This window comes from Telmatherina bonti (genome assembly GCF_933228915.1).
Source record: "Telmatherina bonti genome assembly, chromosome: 5".
Taxonomy (NCBI): Eukaryota; Metazoa; Chordata; class Actinopteri; order Atheriniformes; family Telmatherinidae; genus Telmatherina; species Telmatherina bonti.
In genome coordinates, this window is record NC_136623.1 from 27,651,546 (window position 1) to 27,671,435 (window position 19,890).

At 39.0% G+C, this 19,890-nt stretch overlaps 2 protein-coding genes across 3 annotated transcripts in view; both read left to right on the plus strand.

Annotated features, from left to right (window-relative positions):
• The window catches only part of cobl (cordon-bleu WH2 repeat protein), a 40,924-nt gene extending 39,127 nt beyond the window's left edge, over nucleotides 1–1,797 (plus strand). The window contains exons 12-13 of the mRNA XM_079241147.1: nucleotides 1–46; nucleotides 145–1,797. The exon at nucleotides 1–46 is cut by the window's left edge and continues 24 nt beyond it. Coding sequence (XP_079097273.1) covers nucleotides 1–46; nucleotides 145–278 — 180 coding nt within the window. The 3' untranslated portion in view covers nucleotides 279–1,797. The remainder of the gene's footprint in view (nucleotides 47–144) is intronic.
• Nucleotides 1,798–4,471: 2,674 nt separating this feature from the next.
• LOC306756481 (growth factor receptor-bound protein 10-like) overlaps nucleotides 4,472–19,890 on the plus strand; it is a 63,941-nt gene continuing 48,522 nt past the window's right edge. For both annotated transcript variants that reach the window (XM_079241215.1, XM_079241216.1), the window contains exons 1-2: nucleotides 4,472–4,642; nucleotides 18,688–18,813. In XM_079241215.1, coding sequence (XP_079097341.1) covers nucleotides 18,763–18,813 — 51 coding nt within the window. In that variant the 5' untranslated portion in view covers nucleotides 4,472–4,642; nucleotides 18,688–18,762. The remainder of the gene's footprint in view (nucleotides 4,643–18,687; nucleotides 18,814–19,890) is intronic.

Below are 19,890 nucleotides of genomic sequence, written 5' to 3' on the forward strand. Positions count from 1 at the left end.
AGCAGCGGTGAAAAAATGAATTGCCACAAAGATAAGGAATTTGGAAGTAATTAATTTCTCTTTGTATTGTGCCATAAACTACTGTTCCTGCCATTCCCATAAAAGAGAAATACAAAAGTGATGTGTTGTGCTTCTTTCAACTAGGTCTCTGCGCCTACAAAGACGGTCCAAGTGAACGGGAGACTGGGAACCATTCAAGCATCCTCATCAACAATTTTTTAACACTAAATCGGGACTCCCTCATCACAGCAGCAATCAGTCAGCATATGTCATTTTAGTTTTACATATTTTGACCCGGTGATGTTCTAACAAGCATTTTGAAAACTGGATCGAGATTCCCTCTTGCTATCTAGAAGGACTAGATAAAGATGCGGAGGCCTTATGCTTAAACTTTCTCTTCAGTTAAACTGAAACATGATTGACGTAGACATCAGCCAAGCACTTTCAACCATCTGAGAAGAGTGTGATAGGTAATGTGCGCCGTTATTGTCACCCACAGTATCAAACTCTTCAGTCTTAGAAATGTTTGTGTCCAACTTTCTTACAGAATGCTGTTCTGAACTTCAGCTTGCCATGTTTACTTTAATTCAGTAGTTGAAAGCAGAACATTGTACAGATTATGTGCCAACAAAAGCTAATGTAGCTGTACATGAGGCTTTTAGTTGCTTTTTGTTTTTGTTTTTTTATTTGCCTTTACTGCAGTAAGTTATGGATGCCTTATACTGTTGCTCACACAGTATTATGTATATGATGTTTGCTCTACGGATTCTATATAGGGTGCAATAAGTTGAATTTGATTATGTTTCCAGAAATGGACTACTTTCTATTTTATTTCCACAGTGTACGATTATTTAAAACATACATACACTTAAGAGAACAATGACAAGATTCATGGCGCTGCTTGAAGTGTCACTTTTTTTTTTGCAGGCTCTGGTTTGTTATGCCAACCCTTGCAGTTCTTGTCTCTGTGGGGGACTGAAATAGTGATGGATGCCTTGTGCCTTTTATCTTCTTCTCATGTTTTAGCTTCTAACCTTTTTTTTCTTCTGATGCTAGAAATCTGAAAGTTGACAAATATAATTAGTAAATCAAGAGAAATGTATTTTCTCTTTTTTCTTCTTTGTTTTTGTTATGTAGAAAAAAACCTTGAATGAATCCTCTTTTCTTTACATTTAAACACTTTTCAGGCACTCTTATTGGTTATATATGGTGAAGGCCACCATTAGCAAAGTAACTACCAGTATATAATGGGTAATTTGTATAAGTCAGCAGTTGTAGGAAAGCAGGATTAAAGGTTATATTTTGTCTTAATTTAGGCATCATTGCATTACATTATACTATTCTGTATAGTTTATCAAGTGAAGGAGCTAAGACAGAGAGTGGATGTTGCCATTAAGTGGTATACACTTGTTGAGGATGCATGTCTGCTAAATCATCTTTAGATTGAAGAAAAGCTGCATTCAGGTAGAAATTTTTCCTGCTGCATATTTTAAGATAACTTTCACTATAGGGACTTTAATTATTTTGATTGATTTTTTTATTCAGTTTCAGCCCTCAAAAGCACTTCTCAAGATTTATTTTTGTTATTTTCTGATATTCATTTCAATCGTGCAAGTTGGTTTCTTCCACAGGAATGACTACAGCGCAGTGTAGCAGTTCTGGGTTTTTTGCAAACTCTTTGATTTATGTCACCAATAGTGTGCACATTTTATAAGCTATGTATTTTTTTCTTTTCCTTTGTGGTAAGATTGCACAGTTATTTTTGTTTACTCAAATTTTTTGATTCAATAAATAACTTTATCAAGCAAAAGATTGGGATGATTTTCTTCCTTGCCTGCTTTTTTTTTTTCTTTTTATTCCTTAATTTCTTTCCTTCCTTCCCTCCGTGTGTATGTTTGATATTCAAACTATGAAAAGGAGTAGGTTTGCCCACACAAACTGCAGTGAGACTGTGATCATCCTGCTGTCCTTATGAAATATGCTATAACCTCCCCGTCACACCACAGATGAGCTCCTATTCCAGGCACCAGCTCATGGTCCTGACTCATCACTATGTGGTCACACAGAATCACTCTCAAAGAACGGACCCTGCATTCCTGATTCCTGAAATGTTAGTCACTGTTTCACTCCACTTTCCCCCAGATCCAAATAAATGATGCAAGTACCCCTATTAAATGGAACATTACCACACAGCTCACATCATGTTGTGTAACAAGTTTTTGGTCGCTTCTGTGCCAAGTTGTCCCCAGATAAAATTTTTAACTGAACTTTAATTATCAGTGAATTTTAGCATTGAATGAGTCGGTAAAGAGGTCTGATCTTGGCTGTGTTAACTGGACGACTTGAAATTCCTGCAGGGACCACAGGCTCTTTAGCGGGTTAAAATTCATGCTCATTTTACAGCCGTTCTAATCTGCCTTACAAATATGTGAAGGGTGTGTATGTGTGGGTGACTGTCCGTGTTTGGGGGTGGGTGTGGGTGATATTTTTGCAGCAAGTATGAATGTGTGCACAAGCTTGTGCCTGCATTACAGTTCCAAACCATTTTAACCATGATGCCAATGTAAACAACCTCTGAATCAAGATTTACCAGAAGATCACACCACATAATGCAACAGAAATATGTTGTTTCACGTCTGGCTTTGGTTTTGCCTTTTGCTGACGAAATTGGTTGGTTTGTACTTGTTGTCATAACAGTTTTCACAAGCAGGGCTTAGTCTGTAAAGAATGAGATTACATGTTGCATTGCCAAAACACATGCAAAACAATGTACATTGTATGACTTTAAGTGTCAGAGAAATTAAAATTCACATTTCCTTTTTCTATTCATCAAGCTATAAATCCTAAAAAAAAAAAAAATTAAAAAGTTTATTCATAGTCTTATAAAACACAAACTCTGTAATTCTGTGATCTGTTAGTTTTGACTGGCTGACTAATAAGTGACAAAAACAGTGACATCAACTATGAGCAGGACCTTTGTTTTATATGTTCCATAGTCTCTTATGGACTGTATGGACAATCCATTAAACTGAACAAAAGCCTATCATGCTATTCAATGTAAAACCATGCTAGACCTAAAGGAATGCTTCGTTGTATTAAAGGACCCCAGTTTTAACTGACATGTGTTTGTGTTTGGCTGCACAAAGCATGTATTTTAAGTGTCTGTTTAAACACAGTATGAGCCCTCTTGTCTTGATCCAGAATCGCATAAACAGCTCAGGATGGATGACCTTATGCACTTTAGAGACCTATGGTGCTTTCTCATCACTTAAGCTTATCAGAGTCTGAAATATCGCAGACAATATGAAAAATGAACCAAACACTGGGTTATTCCTAGCGTGCCTTTAGCCTGCTACAGAACTTTATCCAACAGTACTGTAATGTTCACTTCATGTCATTACTGTGTGTTTATGGCTCTCTTTTTAATGAACCATATTATGCTTTAAAGAAGTTTAAAGGCTTGCATTGCATGAGCTGACTGTGCACCTCTGATGTTGTTCCCAGTCATATAATAAACACTTCAAGATCTTATGCAATACAGTAACACTCAGAGGGATAAAAACACAAGCATACTAAGAGGTAACTTGGGTGCAATGAGATTTGAACCTCGGTTGTGCAATTTGCATACCTCAAAGCACATTATGTTTTACTGCAGATTGTACTTGTCATGGCAAGGTGTCAAATGAAAGTGGATTGCTGTCTGTAACATCAGCAGTTAGTGTACAGTAGTGTTTTAGCCTACCTGGTTCACTATGTTAGGCCTGAGAGCCTTTTTTTTTTTTTTTTTTTTTTTTAAATATACATATATAACATTGTCAGGCATAAACAAAAAATCTTAAGTTCTTCTTGGTTAACACAACATTGAAGTTGCTTATGACTGTCTGCAACTTCCTTATTCTGAGGTGTGACTAGAATATTGAGAACTATTGGACGAGCCAACACATGAATAACAGGAAAACTGGCATTGAGGGGAGGGTGGTAAAACAGTTCTATTAATTTTTTTCCCAACTTTATTAACATCAACAAAATTCTAAATGTATGTAAGTTCCTAATGTAACCATTACTGTTTAAGAAAGTAAATAATCATGTAAAGACGTATGTGGATATGAAAAGTAGGATAGAAAAATAGGATATTGAAAGAAATGTTTTATTTTGTTTAGTATAGTTTTCAAAACAACAACTTTAAACAAATAATTTGTGTATTCATTCATACACTCTACAAGTAGCTTCTGTGTGTGACCATAACACATAGCTCTACAAAAGAGAAGAGGGAAAAATACTTGGAAAACGCCCTCTTCCCTACAAGACTTGAACGCCGCATTAATCAGCCTCGCGTGTGGGCGTGGTCTATCCCAAAGGGGAGGGGTTGTTTGCGCGCGTGTATGTTTGTATGCGTGTATGTGAGTCCTCCTCCCTCGGCTGCATGAGACGTGCTGCCCTGCAGTCTTTGCTGCCACTGTTTTCGCTTCTTCCTCCTCCTGCTCCTCCTCCTCTTCTTGCCTCTGTGTATCTGTCCAGTCTGGGAATGTTGACCAACGTGGCCTGATCCAGCGCTGTCCAGCGTCCCTTCATCGTCACACTACCTCTCCACCTTTTTGTCTCTTTGAGGGTCGTAGCCTTCCTGTTCTCAACTGGCTGTGAGGTGAGTGCGTGCTACCAGATAAAAACTCTGCTCTCATGTTTCTCTTATGTGTGCACGTGCGTGTGTTTGTGGAGCCTGAAAAGAAAAAGGAAAGTATGTTGAGTGATAGGTAAAAGTTTAATGTGCTGTGGATGACACATGCTAGTTCGGAACACATGTGCGCTCTGTGTGTAACCTGCCTCCTCCTCTGATACCGTCCAATCTCAGATAATTGAACTCTTAAAACAACTTATATCGGACCGGGCTGTTGCGTTCATATCTGCCTCACTGCATGCCCACGAGTGGAAAGCTTCCACTGGAGATACCTCAGCCCTTTTCCTGGGTGTCGTAGCATGCCGACAAGCTTCTAAATCTTTAAAAGCTTTCCTTCACTTCTCACTGAATACTGCTGTGAGTCGGTTCCCCCTGTGAGGACGTTATTTTGATCCCGAGTTTAAAGTTGTTTTAACAGCAGTACACAGTGACCCCATCTCCCGGGCTGCTTCCTCCAGCGGGACTCCAGCTTGCCATGTTCCCCCCCTTCCCGAAACCGGCTCATTTCTTTGAGAGTTTCACCAGTCTCGCGTTATCGCCTTATCCTTTTTGCAGCATTTGCTTTGGGGTTGGAGAAGGAGGGGTTTCTCAGGGTATTCTCATGTAGACCCACTGTAGTGGTTCCCAAGTTGGGCTCCGGGGAACCCCAAGAGGTCATTGGGTTGGTTCCAAGCGGTCGGCACGAAGTGATGAAACAGTTAAACTCAAGAAAAAGAAGATGGGTTTTAGTAGCTAACTAAAACATTTGATCAGTATTAGGCAGAACTGACATATAAAGCCTTTAGAGGGAGTGTACTGGGACCCATCAAACTGGGCTCTGATATTCAATTGCTTTGAGATGGAAACCTCTAAGAATCCCTCCTCATTCTGTTAAAATGTGGTTTACTCTTCACCCCATACTGCAACCACCCTCCCCTAAACTAATCTGTACTACACACTGCTGTTTTAATTTGCAGGTAAAGCAAAAGTGAATGTGTAAGCCTTATCTTAATGTGCAAACATCTTGACAAAACAACTCTTTCTATAGACACAATCTGCATTTAGGCTGTCTTCCAAATCCGTTTCTTTATTGGATGCATGTGTTCTCTGCAGAAAGTTACATAACTTCCCATATTTATATATTTCCCAAAATTGGATAAAACTGTATTTTTGTTGTTACCTCTGATCTTTTTTTTTTATTATTATTTTTTTATTAGAATATTTCTGGTTTAATTAATCAAACTGATTAAAGAAACTATAAAGCTCAGTTCTGGCAGCTCTTGGGCTCCCCCTACAGTTGGTGGTTGTAATACCACTGTCGTAAAAACAAGTCTCCATCTGGGCCCTGTACATTCAAAGCCATACATATGAAATTATGGTGGTGATGAAGAGAGAGCCAGACACTTTCGGACATATTTACCAAGAGCAACAATGAAGCAAAGTCTGAATTTTTCTGTCTCTTTTTATGAAATAAAATCCAGTACAGTGGTTTTTTTTTGTCCTGTGTCTTGTTTTTTTTTTTTCCTTGTTATTGTTGTTTTTGGTCTCTGCTGCATATGCTTATAGTTTTATAAACAAATGTATCTTTGTTTGCTTTGTAACTTTGTTAACAGTAGCAAAACTATATCATTAGTTATCTAGTTGCAGGTGTGTCATTTATTACAGTAAAGCAAAACTGTGCCGTTCCACGGTGGGATATTGAAGTATCTCAGCTGCTGGCCAACAAAGGCAGATTTAAACCCTGGAACGTGCACAGTCTGTTGCTTTTCTAGAATAAGTAACAATAACTACAAAATACAACAAAATGGACAAGAACCAGAATGTGGTTGGTGTATTCTGATTTACTGAAGTAACATGTTGGTGTGGTGGATTGGCATATATTGAAAACTACACCTTTGGACTTAAACTGTTCATTCTAAGGTAAACTTAAAAACAATTTTTTTATTTTTTTTTTATTTTCAGGCAATTCTCTGCCAATAAAAACCATGGTTATGTATGTTGTTTTGCCTTTTTCTGTCTAACATTGGAACATTACATTTAACCCTCACTTGTTTTTGAAAATAAAAACAAAGCATAATCAGCAACCTTTCCGGATTGACATGTGGATTTTTGGCTCTAACTCCGAGTACTTATGAGAGTTTTATGATGTTACTGCTTCTGTATGGAGTAAACAACATAGTCATGCTGTGGTTGTGCCGTTTCAAGGATGTGATGTTATTGACAGCTTCTCATTTGACCCCCCCCCTCTGCTATTTTCATGGTGTTTTACACTCATCAATGCTGTGGGCATAAAACTTTGCACATGGCAACACATTGAGCTGTGGTTTCTTTCAGTGCTATTTCAAGTTCTTGCTAAGTAAGCACAGGCATGATGGGGCATGAACTCTGCAAGACTACAGGCTGCCAGAAGGCTTCTGACTGCACATTTTGCAAAGCATTATACAGTAATCTATACTCAACCTACTCGAGGATTCAGGCAGCCAGCTCTTCAGTTTTTTTTATTTATTTACTTCATGCTTGGTAGTAATCATCCCAGAGATTCATTGCATATCTCAAAACTTTAAAAATGATAGGTTTTCTTTATACAGAAGGATATATATGAATCCGTATATCCACATATTGGCATTCCCCTTGCTTATACTTGCATATAGTTTTAGCTGTTATACAAAGGAAACGTGGCAGAGATCTCCCTTATTGTTGCTGGCACGGGTGGTATAAGAGCTTGCGGTCATGCTCTAGGCAGCATTCCATCAGGTCTTGCGTCAGCTAGCAGTCATTCAACACTGGTTAGTCTGGGCTTATACACTGTTAATACCCCCTCACTGATGTCATGACACTATTAACCCAACCAACTGAGGGACCACAGCACGGTTCATGTCACTGACTCTGGCTGGATCTAAAAGCAGGAAGATATCGCTCTCGGTACCAGAATGTTCAGCTTGGCTGTCAGTAGTGGAAAAAAATAATCCAATCATGTCTGGGACGGTTATTTGTTTTCTGGCTAAAGGTTAAGTATGGCCCGCAGTTGCATAAGCAGGCGTCTTTTACATATTGATACTTGTGTTCGTGTAAGCTTCTTGGCCATACCACCTCCATGTTTAATCAAAACTTGTTTCTAATGAGCTAAATCCTTGCCAGAGGGGGAAAAAATTTTTTGTGGTATTATTCCCTCCTCTTCCTCCCCCTCCGTACTGTAAATATGGACTTGCAAAAACCTGATTCTCACCACTTTCCACTTATGACCCAATGTGATGCAATACTAGCTTGTCTAAGTACAGTGGATTGAGTTTCTTAGTGCGGTGTTGGTCTAAATGTGTCTGAAAGCCCGTGTAAGAGGCAAGAATGTTGCCTTTATTCTAATGGTAACTGAACACCTGAGGGTGTTCAGTTGAGGCTGGGGTGGGTACAGGTAATGTATTGTTGATGCAGGGTGATGATGAAACGATCTCTTTAGTACATAAGTCCACTGTTCTTCCACCCTGTCCGCGACGCTTCGTTTATCTTTGCCCGCCCCTGTTCATCTATCTACTCAGCTGCCTCTTGTAGGTTCACCATTTTTATCTGTGTTTGCCCGTCTCCCGTTGATCTTTGTCTCACTCAGCCTATGGAGTCTGCAGTGTGAAATCAAAACAAACCATGGTTAGTTGGCTTTAGCAAATGTACCATGCAATTTAAAAACAAAAAAAAGCACTTTTCCCCCCCAAGTTTTAGAACAATGCAGGTATTTGTCCTGAGTTACAACTCTGTCCTTATTTTAAGTATTGTACCTTTGAACATGTATGCATGCATTTTGCTGCACATGACTTGATTTTCCTCCCTCATGGTTTTCATGTATTAATCCCAAATTTAGAGGGGATTATAGCCTAATGTGGTGTACTTTATTACTTACGAACAGGAATTAAACCAAGTCGTTGTTAATGCGATTTTATACTTTTTTTCTCAGTTGGCTACATTTGTTTGCATTCCTAAAAGTAAGTAATTTAAATTATTTCCCTTTCCTATTTTCCCTCAAGTGTCCACATAGATTAAAGACCCATGCTATGTTTTTTTTTGTTTTTTTTTTTGTTTTTTTTTTTAATATTGTAGCTTCAAGGTCAGGTTTATTTGGGTTTGATGTGTAGTTGTGTTGTGGATGATGAGGCCATGAAACTTCCATAGACTCAATTATGTTTTTTATCAGCAAGACATTGTTGACAGTGCATCAATTTTTTCATGTTTTATGGCACTGCATGCACTTTGTGCAGCCACACAAGTTGCAGTTAAAGATGGTGTCCTAAGAAGGTGAATCCCCCCAGAAACCACCATTAAAGCCAACTTGTACACAAGCATCACTGCTCCCAAACCTCCTCCATTCATTTGTGCCATTGCGTAAGACCGGTTCTTCCAAGCAGCCGAGTGAAATCCTCATCCAATTAGGCACCATCCACATTTCCAAAAGGCCTTTCTCTCATAGACTGGTGCTATTCAAGCTCCCCCGGCATGACATCAGGCCCTCTCTTATAGCCCCACTTTACGCTGTTGCTTCCAAATAATGAAAGCTGCCAATTAATGACTAATCAACATGTGCAACAAGCACATCCAGTGAGGAGTGACTACCATCTAATCTGCTGATTAAAAGGAAAACAGAGATGCTCTGTTCAACTCTTTCAGGTTGCATTGCTGCAGAAGCAACAGTCGACACTGAAAGTCTCATTTTAGATATTTAAAAGCTGATTATTGGAATTATAGCTTGTTATGATTTTATTGATGATTACATGCATAACTAGGAACACTCAGAATCCACAGACCTCTGCCAAGCTGCTCATTTTCGCTCGTATTGTTAAGAATCCTTTAAAAAAAAAAAAAAAAAAAATCATGTGTTCACAGTTTCTTCCAAATCACTCCTAAAATTTAATTGAATCTAACTTAGACCACGACCCATTCTCTGAAAGTAGTTTTTGTATAAAGTTGTTAACAAATAGACAGACAGATAAATGTGGGCAAAACATGCTTGCGGAGGTGACCAAAATAACCTTTTTGAACTGTTTACAGAGGTATTGGTGTAATATCATTCAGCTTCCTTGGTAAATTCTACTTGTTTTAGTGTCTCCAAGCTCATTGGTATTTAAAAGTACATACCTTTTTTTTTTTTTTAACTTGGATCTGGAACTGAGAAGTAGTGGGAACCTGGGAGGGAGAAATCTCCAGCTCACAGCAGGATAATACTGTACAACACAGATCTTGGCTCTACTTGTGATTGCGCTGTCTTTCATGATACATAGCACTTTAAAAAAGTTGGCCTACCATTGAAATAGTGTCAAGCTAAATAATATCTCTGAAGGTGTCGGACTAGTTTAATCTTACAGTCTTCACCCTCCTCTCTTGAGTTTGGATCATGGTCAGTATGTTCACTCCAGCGAGTTTTTCATGTTCCTTGACACTGAGTTGGAGCAGTGCCATTTCTTGAACTAATATGCTGTTTATGCTCTAGGCTTAAACGCAGCACATGTGTGGGTCTGGGTCTCTGGCCTGATGAGGGTCCAGGGTTGCGACGGGTTGTTGGTATGTTACAGTAGGGGCCAATGGATGGGACAACACAACTGAGTTTTGCTGATGTGGTAGTTGATATGTGACCAAGTTGTGATCTTTTTACATTTAGAAGGCCTGATGTGAAACTTTTCTACGTTTTTCATGTGGAAATGGTTTATAACAGAATATATGAAAAAAAAAAAGTAACTTTTCGAACTTTCGTTTTGTCCACCCTTTTCTCTTTAGCTGTTCACATTGTCTGCAGATCCTTCAGGGTGATGTAATTAGCACACTACACTGTTATGCAACGGGGAGTCCAGTGAGAGCAAATGCAGAAGGTTCTACATTGCCATGCATTCTCTGTACCTGTTGCATCCTGTTGGAGGAAGTGGAGCCTATCCTAGACATCACAGGGCAGGAGGCAATTTGTACAGTGCACATGCCCCGTATGAACCATTATTTATAAAATTATTAATAGTCGGTTTAAATATGTCAGTAAATTGGAGTGGATGGTTTTGCCATGCTGAAGTCTGCTACATTAAATAACCCTTGACAAATCATTTTAGCTGAGACTGGTCAGTTGAGATTAGAGGCTGGGCTGCCATCAGTCAGTGTCTGACTGAACCTTTTTTCATTTTTTGCTGATATTGCAGCAGAGTGATCTGCTTAATTAGGATACATTGAAATAACCCTCTATTAAGCAGCTCAAACATTTCTCTTTTAAGAAGTGCCGCTGATGTGTTTGAACTCAGCAATGCGCAGCAGATAACTGCTCTTCATATTTATAGTATTCGGCTCCTCTTACTGCTAAAAAAAAATTCCTGAATCAGCTACTAGTGCCCCACCCTCTTCTATTTGAAGATAAGTTATGTCCACCTTGTTCAAGTTGTGCTGTCTGGGCATGACAAAGCATTTTAATCCTGTTTGTGCATGGTCATCTATGGAAACTTAATTTAACCTCACAGGAAAGTCTTGTAAATTTTTTTTAAAATGGACATTCTGTAAGAATTACTCTCATCCCATGCTGAAATCTTGTATCCTATTCAAACAGAATGCAAAGGGCCTCATCCATTTTGAACACCTCCTGCAACAATGATAGCTGCTGTGTACCAAACAACAACACATCAAACCACAAAAAAAAAACCAAATATGAAAAGTTAGCTTTAGTCTAATTTAGGCATTACAGTTGACTTGTCAATGAGACAGCTGGCAACTTCAGTGTCCCTTTTAAAATCTTTCTCCCACTAGGGTTTCTTCCACCTGTGGAAGGCTAGTTGATGTTAATCCTACTTGTTGTAATGCTCTTTTCACCCTGCCTTTTTAAGTATCCCTTTCCCTTTCTTGGCAACGGTGAAAATGGCTTCTGAACTGCTGCATATGCATGGCTGTGGATTTCTGTGTTTTTGTCAGGGTAGTAAGCCTCTCTCATTGATCTTCTCCTTGTTCTCAATCAGTGCGCTTGCCTGGCTCGTAGGGAAAACTTGCGCTTATTCAGCATTGGTACTTTTTGTCCCCTCACTGGCGGTTGTAGTTTCAAGATAGCACACTGTCATGGTGCTTCTCCACTGGTTTATCTGTTGTATGCATAAAAAAAATCTTAAATTCTTTTGCTCAAAACAACATGTCCTTTTTATGAGTTAAAGCCATAATACACCAATGATAATGCATGTATAATGTAAACATTGATTTTGGCTTGTAAACAAGAGAAAATGTCACACAATATCCTTTTAAATCAGGAATGCCCTCAAGGTCTGCTACCCTGCAAGTTTACATGCGACCCTTCTTTAGCACACCTCAGTCAAGTGGCTCATTTCCTTCATCTAGATGTCATTCAGCTCTGCAGAGGCCTGTTAACAGACCATTCATTAGAGTCAGGTGTGCTGGAGAAGGGATGCATCTCTAAAAGTTGTAGGATATTAGATCTTGAGGACTGGACTTGGACACCCCTGTTTGGTGTTAATGTGACATTAATTATCATATAAGGAATTTCTGAGCAGTAATAATCATTTTATCATTTTCCTTGCCTGAACTTTGCTTCTAGTTGACATCATTGTTAGTATTTATTACAACAAACACATGATCTATGTCTGTGTGTGTGATCTGGGCATCAGAAAATAATACATGTCTAAGACAACAACTTCTTAAGCTATTGTGTTATTTCCCCCCCCCCCCCCCCCCCCCCCCCCCCTTCCAGTGTAATATTTTCTGCAATGTAATCTCTGTCCAGAGGTGAATGACACCCTAATCCCAGCCTGATCCCGGTCATAACCTGCTTACTAAGATCCTCAGTTTTACCCTGCGCCTGCTTGCTACTTTTCACACATGTTGTGTGTTTGAATGGATAAAGGGGGCGGGGGGGGGAAGAAAAGAAAAAAACATGTCACAGCTACTGTTTTAAATGACACCTAAAAATATGAAAACTGCATGTGCATTACCTGCAAAATATTTTGAACGAAATCTGTTCACGTACAGTCTTTTTTTTTTATTGGTAAGGGGTTGGAGTTCTGCCAGAGCTGGTGTGTCTGTGGGAATGGGTGGTAACAGTTGAAAATCCTGTTGGAGCTGTAGGGTGTGAGATAGAAAAAGCTGCCCTGTGTAGACTTCTAGCCCAGGTAGATCAAGAGATAAAACACTTTTATCTCCTTAAACAAAGTCAGGACACTTCTTGACCCCTAGAAGCATAAAAAGTCACCTTTTGACTCTGATACCCAGGAAGGAAGCTTACAAGCTTCCTTGTTTGCGAGTATGTTTGTGTTTGTGTGTTAGGCACACACACACACACACACACACACACACACACACACACACACACACACATCTTCACATAATCTTCCGTTCTTAACTTCTCAAAGCCATCCAATCTGAGTTTGTCCGGCCCATAAATCAGCGCAGGCCGTTTCATGAGGTTGGAGTTCACTTGGGTTGCATGTGTTTTTTTCACTCAGTAGCCTATATGGAAGGAATGTGCGCTCTGCGTTCCAGAGATGACTGAGCAGAGCTGAACAGCTTCGCATTAAGCTGTGTCCAGTTCAATCATCTGAAGTTGAGCTGACTGAGGTGAATGCATTTTACAGCCACACGAAGGGTAGTTGACACAGCCGAACACTGTGGGTTTTAGTTTGTTTTTGTTTGTTTTTTTACCCACCAATGCATGCCTGTTTGTAGATGTTTAATTGGATTCAAATAAATTTATTATTGGTTATTTGGCCAAGTCTGTTATCAGAATTGTTTTATTTGGAAGTGAATTGGACTTTCTTGTCGTATTTTTGCCACAAAGTTTGGTTTGCAGACTGTTTTACTGGTATTGTCAGTCACAGACCCTTAATGTTGGATTTATGTTTTTATCAAGTTCTGCTTGCATTGTTCTTTACTTAGGCTGTCAGTTTGAAGCCTTCTGTGTTTAAATGGTTTTACTTATGGTCCATTGACATAATACAGATGCAGTAATCCAGCTTCTAAAGCTATACTTTGTCTTGGTTCAGTAATCACTTTGAAAGCAGCAGAAAGGCAGATTCATTGGATAAGCTTTCTCTTCCAATATTATATACCCTGCATTGCATTGAGAATCATGGTTTTACATATGTACAATTTTAGAGTCAAATAATCTCTTTTTTTTGTCATTCCCACTGTTGAAATGTGTCTTTGTGAATTGTTACAGAGCTCATACAGCATACGTGTGAAAAGTAGATTGTCGTACCTTGTTTGCATGTAACCTATGTCACCCACTGCCTTTCAGGATTCCCTGCTATAAATAACATCACTATTTAGAATGACCTCCCTGTAAAGTAAGAGGGAGAATCGACAGGTAGATATATTGACAGCTAGCAGGGGGAGACGAGCAAGCAAGAGCAAGAGCACTAACCTGACAGATTGACAGTACAATCAATCCAGAACAATGGGGAAGTAGGGAGGTTATTAAAAAAGCATAATTAGTAGTTCTGCTTACAAGACCCATGTATTTGCTTCAGTTTTGGCCTGCTGATGTCTAGCAAGCATTTCTTGTTTTTATTAACCAAAAGCCCCTTTGGCACTAGGACGATTTTTCGTTTTTATTTATTTTTTTGTACAAGATGACTAACATTCAGCTTTTTCACTATTATATATAGACTTTTAAAGTGCCAACACTAAATGACCCCTGAAGATATTACTTAGCTTTACAGTACTTGTAAATATTTTCCACAGAATCAGATGGATGTAATGCTACCATGTTAGAGCAGCACTCCTACAGCAGACAATTATGTATTTGTCAGATTTCACACTGATTTGTGACACAAGATTGGCATTATAAGACCCATGTGTTTGAAGTTCAACATCTAACATCACCCCTCATGCAAGTTTGAACAGAAATCACTTTAATTACTTCGATGCAGTAACCTCACCGTTGGGTCCAGTCACTTCATCCTATTTCTTACATGACGATGATTACGCTGTCAAGGTCATAGATGCTTAAGTTTCAGTTCACTGTTCAAGTGGAAGTTATTGAATCAAAGGGCGGTGTGAGGGTTAAGTCCCTGCACAAGAATGGCTTTGATTGTCTTAGGGGAGCAACTAAGTATTAGTGGTTGTGTATGTTTGTTCAATATATCCATTATCAAGAGTCCCAATTGCACATGTGAGAAATGAAACTGAGTGATAAAGTATTTAAATTCTACATTCAGGCTGTTGAAACACAACTTCCAGTGAACACCTGTGAAATGAAAAGGTTACATAAAGCTTTAATTCTGTGAGATTAAATGTTTAACCTTTAATCCACACAAAAAAGGGTGGCTGTTTTCATAGGGATGTAAGCTTCAATGGCACACAGCTAGTTTATTTAGCATCTAATTGTTAGCTAACTTCTGTCCCTCTTGCACAACCCCCTGACTCCTGAAAAAATAATCAGTGTACAGTTCAGCCAAAGATTGTCAGCGAGTTTGTGGTGCTTAATGAGGGACTGCTTGGAGGGCTCTGGCTGATGTTAATTTGCTTTGTTTTTGTTGTGAACTGTGTGTCTGTAAATAATGTGTAAATGACAAGCTGTCCTTGCATGCCAGCCGACAAGGCCACACACATGGATTGACACAGTAGCAGGCATGCATATGCACAATCGTTACAGCCTTTTCAGTGTTCAGTGGCGCGGCTGATTGTGGTGCCAAACCCCTTTTGTTTAAAATGCATTCATCGGCAGGTCATTATTTGAAAGCACAATTTCAAAAGTATGAAAAGAAAAACTCCTTTCAGTTTTAGCGATGGCGGCAATGTCTAAAGGTTGTTCATTTTCACATAAAAGGTTCCAGCTGATAGTGGAACCACGGGACCTTCTAACCAACACACCACCATCTTCACCCATAACTGTGCGATTTGATTACATATTCCTTAAAACAAAACTGCAAAATTTTGCTCCACGGAAACTCTAAAAAAAAATGTTTACTTCTGTTCTATAAAGCAGGAAGTTGTAAATCTAAGATGAAGATGGTGGGTTTACATCTCCAGGATGAGTTGTTGCCTTGAGTGGAAAAGTACAATTTTCTGTTGCTAGCAAAAGTAAGGGAACTGGAGCGAAAGATTTACAGGCAGATTGATGTGTTTGCAGTGATGTGGAGGCTGTGCTGATGTAACAGAATGTTGAAGGACCATGCGAGAAGATGAAGCATTTGATTTACTGCTCAATCTACTTACCCTACCCTCAACTGTGGTCATGAGCTTTGGTTATTGACTGAAATAACATGAGGTTGATGTGAACTTCCCCCAAAGTGTGTCCAGGCTTACTTTTACTGACTGGGTAGGAACTTTGGACTTTCAGAGTGAGTTTAGGCGGAGAACAACTGCCATTTTGGAGCCAGTGGAGGTTGTCTGGGCAGATGGCTCGGATGCATCCCATGGTGTCATCCAGGTAAAGCTACCAGGTGATTATCTCTCTCATTGGGCTTGGAAACATGGAGATCCCGCTACAGGAGTTGTGAAATAAAAGGTTAATGGAGATATGCAAATATACACACTAGGGAAAGGTGTTTGTCCTTGGGTAAGACACCCTCCTTGCCTCCAATGTTGGTATCGCTGTTGGGCGAAAGCAACTGTTCAGTTATGGGTGGAAAGTTTGTTGGCACATAGTCAAAGCTATATTTCTCCATGTGTGGCTGTCTTTTCTTTCAGACTTCTCGTCATTCACACAATCGCTTCTCAGTAATTTTTAGGTTTTAATTCTTTGCTCTGCATGTTTGATTTTTGCAAACTGTCTGCTCGCTGCACTAGTGTTGAGATGTCTCAAGTGTACTGCGTTGGTTACTAATTTAACTAAAAACGCTTTTTGAGTGGACTTGGGAGAAACTAGAAAACAAGTGAAATTTACAAAAAAAGAAAAGTTACAAAACAAAACAAAATTTGAAAATAAATTTAGTTTTGTACTGGTGCTTTTAATGCGGTGTTAGGCTTCTTTTTTGTCTTACTTGTGGTTTTGCCATTGTCCACTTATTTGCTATTTTTTTTAAAGCTGAGATTAGCGGACACCTGTTTTCAACCTTTATTGTGCCTTCAGAGTTGCAGCTTCCACATTAACTAAGATCTGGCTTGAACAAATCTCCAAATGTTTGAAGACCTTTTAGACATCATATATGCATACATTTAAAAATATTTGTTTTGATTCTAGAAATTATATCAGAGCTTTTAAATAAAGAATAAATTCAGTTGGAAATACAAGAAAACGGCACAGCTGTAGTCATCCCTTTAATACAGTTTTATCATTTACAGTTTTATTCATCAGGACAGGTAAACACTGTTGAGGTAGCAAACACTCTACAGCCAGATCATACTTATCAGAACAAATTTATGTAGATTATAAGCAATCTAATGAGGAACACTTTACACATTCCTTATGGTTCATTAGTCACATGCTCAGTTTCCTCATCTGTAATTCCAGTCCAAAAACCAGGACACACCTCATCATTAAATTCTGAATGAATAAATGTGTCCACATTTTTCAATGCTGCAGTTTTACACACGACACAAGGCCGTTTTCTAACTGGGAAAGGCTCCACCAGTAATGTATAAAGCATTATTTGTCAACTATCTTAATGTAAAGTTTCATGAAGTTTTGCTATTAAGCGGTGTTTGTGGTATTTGACTGCAGTAACACACAGCAACATACACAGATAGAGCTTCTCAGAAACCCTGAAAACTGAAAATATGGAGCATACACACCTATTCATGCACACTCATGTGAAGTTTACTGTACAGAAACTTCAGCACACCTACACACACACTGTGCACATATTCATACCGAGGTACATGTACAAGCAGAAGGGCACACATGCAATATAAACACAGTGCGGCCACTAGGGCAGCTCACCAACAACCTCTAACACAAACATGAGATAATATTAGCTGTCTGTGAAACGGCAGCTCATATTTTTAAAATACAAGCTCAAGGTCATGAACTGCTGCATAAAAGGCCATCACAGTTATGAGCCTGAGCTACTTGGCTCTAAATTTACTCCAAGGTCTAACTTCAGCCCTGGATACATGCCTATAGGGTATTTTGGAGTAACTGTTTACAGGTGTTTGTTTAGTAACTGCACTGCCAAGAGGTTAGTAGGATACCCGCTTTAGGAAGTTCAAATATGCTAAAGTTCATATTGTTGAATTTATGGTTATTTTGTCCAAAGATGGCCAAGCGTTTGGCCTTTTAGAACAGAACTACATATTTAAGACCTCTTAAACACACCATCTGTTGCAGTTGTGTTTACAAAGACCACAACTCAGCAGATTGTTCAGTTAGGCATGTTAAATTAAAGTTTGGTCAGGGGTGGGTTCAGAAAAGTCTTGATTGAAGGGGGGTCAGGGGCACATACTAGGGGAAAGGGTGGCACATGTAAATGACCCGTGAAACCTTGCAAACAAAACAAAAACAAAAAAAGTCAAAGCAAATGGTTAGTGGTATGTTTATTTCTATCAGTCATAGTTTGCTTAGTATCCTACCAGATATGTCTTGGACCACAATTTTGCAAAGACTTGAGATGCTTTGTAGATTATCAGGGTTAAAAAAAAGTCATTAGCCCAAAAAGGGATCTGTAAGCTTGTTTAGAAAACATTCAGCTCTATTTAACTTGGCAGTCATTACAAATTGGTTGTGTTATGACTTACATCCTCCCCATAATCTAATTGACAAGCCTATGCTGTATGAATGCACGGACAAAAAAGCGAAGTACATGTTGAATCAAAGGTGTTTATTTTTTGAACAACTGTTCATTCCCTGTTGCTAATTGATGTTGTTTACTGTGAATCTATGTGGGTTAAGATGAGCTCTGTGCTATATCTGTCCTCTCAGAATTTAGACCTCATCTTCCTTTCCTTTGGTCATGCTTCCTCTAGTGGACTGTCCTCTCCTTTGGTCATGCTTCCTCTAGTGGACTGTCCTCTCCTTTGGTCATGCTTCCTCTAGTGGACTGTCCTCTCCTTTGGTCATGCTTCTTCTTGTGGCTTCATCCCTTCAACTTTCTTTCTTTGTAAGTTTCCATTAACCTACATTTGTCTACTTTGCTTCTCCACAGGTTCTGCTTTGCCCATCTTAGAGTGAAACTGATCCAGCCAGACGAATTGTCCGAAAGATTTGTATCACACAAGCCATGGCTGTGGCCAGATGTCCGGATTATTTCCTGCATCACCCAAATTATCAGGTACTCAACAACTTTCTGCCAAATATGTTTACATTGCAAGAAACCTTAGATGGTATAAACGGGGACTCAGCATAAACTTTTTTAGTCAAACTTTGATTTTAGTACGATGCTTACCAGAGCTTCATTAACAAGATGTGTTTCATTTTTATTTTTATTTTATTTTAAACCCAAAGTAGAGCTTTGTTGTTCTACAAATCTATCATTGGCTTCACATATTTATACTCTGCTCTTCTGTTCAGAGTTGGACTCATTTATCCACAAACAATAGTTCACCTGTACATATTTCATGAAGTGCAACTTCCTGCTAGTTGCTAGCTGGTACTGTGAAATTTTAACTTTGTCCTTGAGCAAGATGAGAAAGCACATCAGTCAGCTGTTGTCACATAGTTACACTCTTTGAAGAATTATTTTCTAAAAAAAAAACTGTAAAGCATATAAACATTTGCCCTGATGATAACCACCTACTTGTGTTTATTTAGCGCTATACTTCTAGATGTGTTCTGATGTATCACATGAAGAATCTAATTTTGACCTCACACACCCCCAGTGATATTTGACATTTCAGACAAGGAGGCATTGACCCACTGGAACCAGTGATTTAGACATAGGTAGACTGCTGAGTCTTAACCCGAGGAACTAGCTGACTATGTTGATTCAGCCATTTGTTGAACTGTTTTTTAGCCATGTCTGTTCAACAGATTCCCACCACCAACTAGAATATAAACAAGGGGGGGGGGGGGGGCTTCACACCAGAATAGTCTAGGGAGCTCTGTTGGATTTAGTGGGTGGCAATTTTTACACCCTCCTTTGGTTTGGTTTGTGTTCAAACTGCACTTAACACTGTTTTAATGGGGCGATGCTTTTGCAAAAACTCAGTTTTACAAGTACAAATATTATACTGTAGATTATATATTATGCAGGAGGATGTTTATTTAGTGTGAATAGCAGAATCTTTTTCTTCTTTGTTTTTTGTGTACATGACAAGTCAGCAGGCGCCTGGGTGGCGTTTATTGTGAAACCCTGCAGAAATATATCTAAAAACATGCAGTTATTGGTGCTTGCCATCACTCGTTCAGC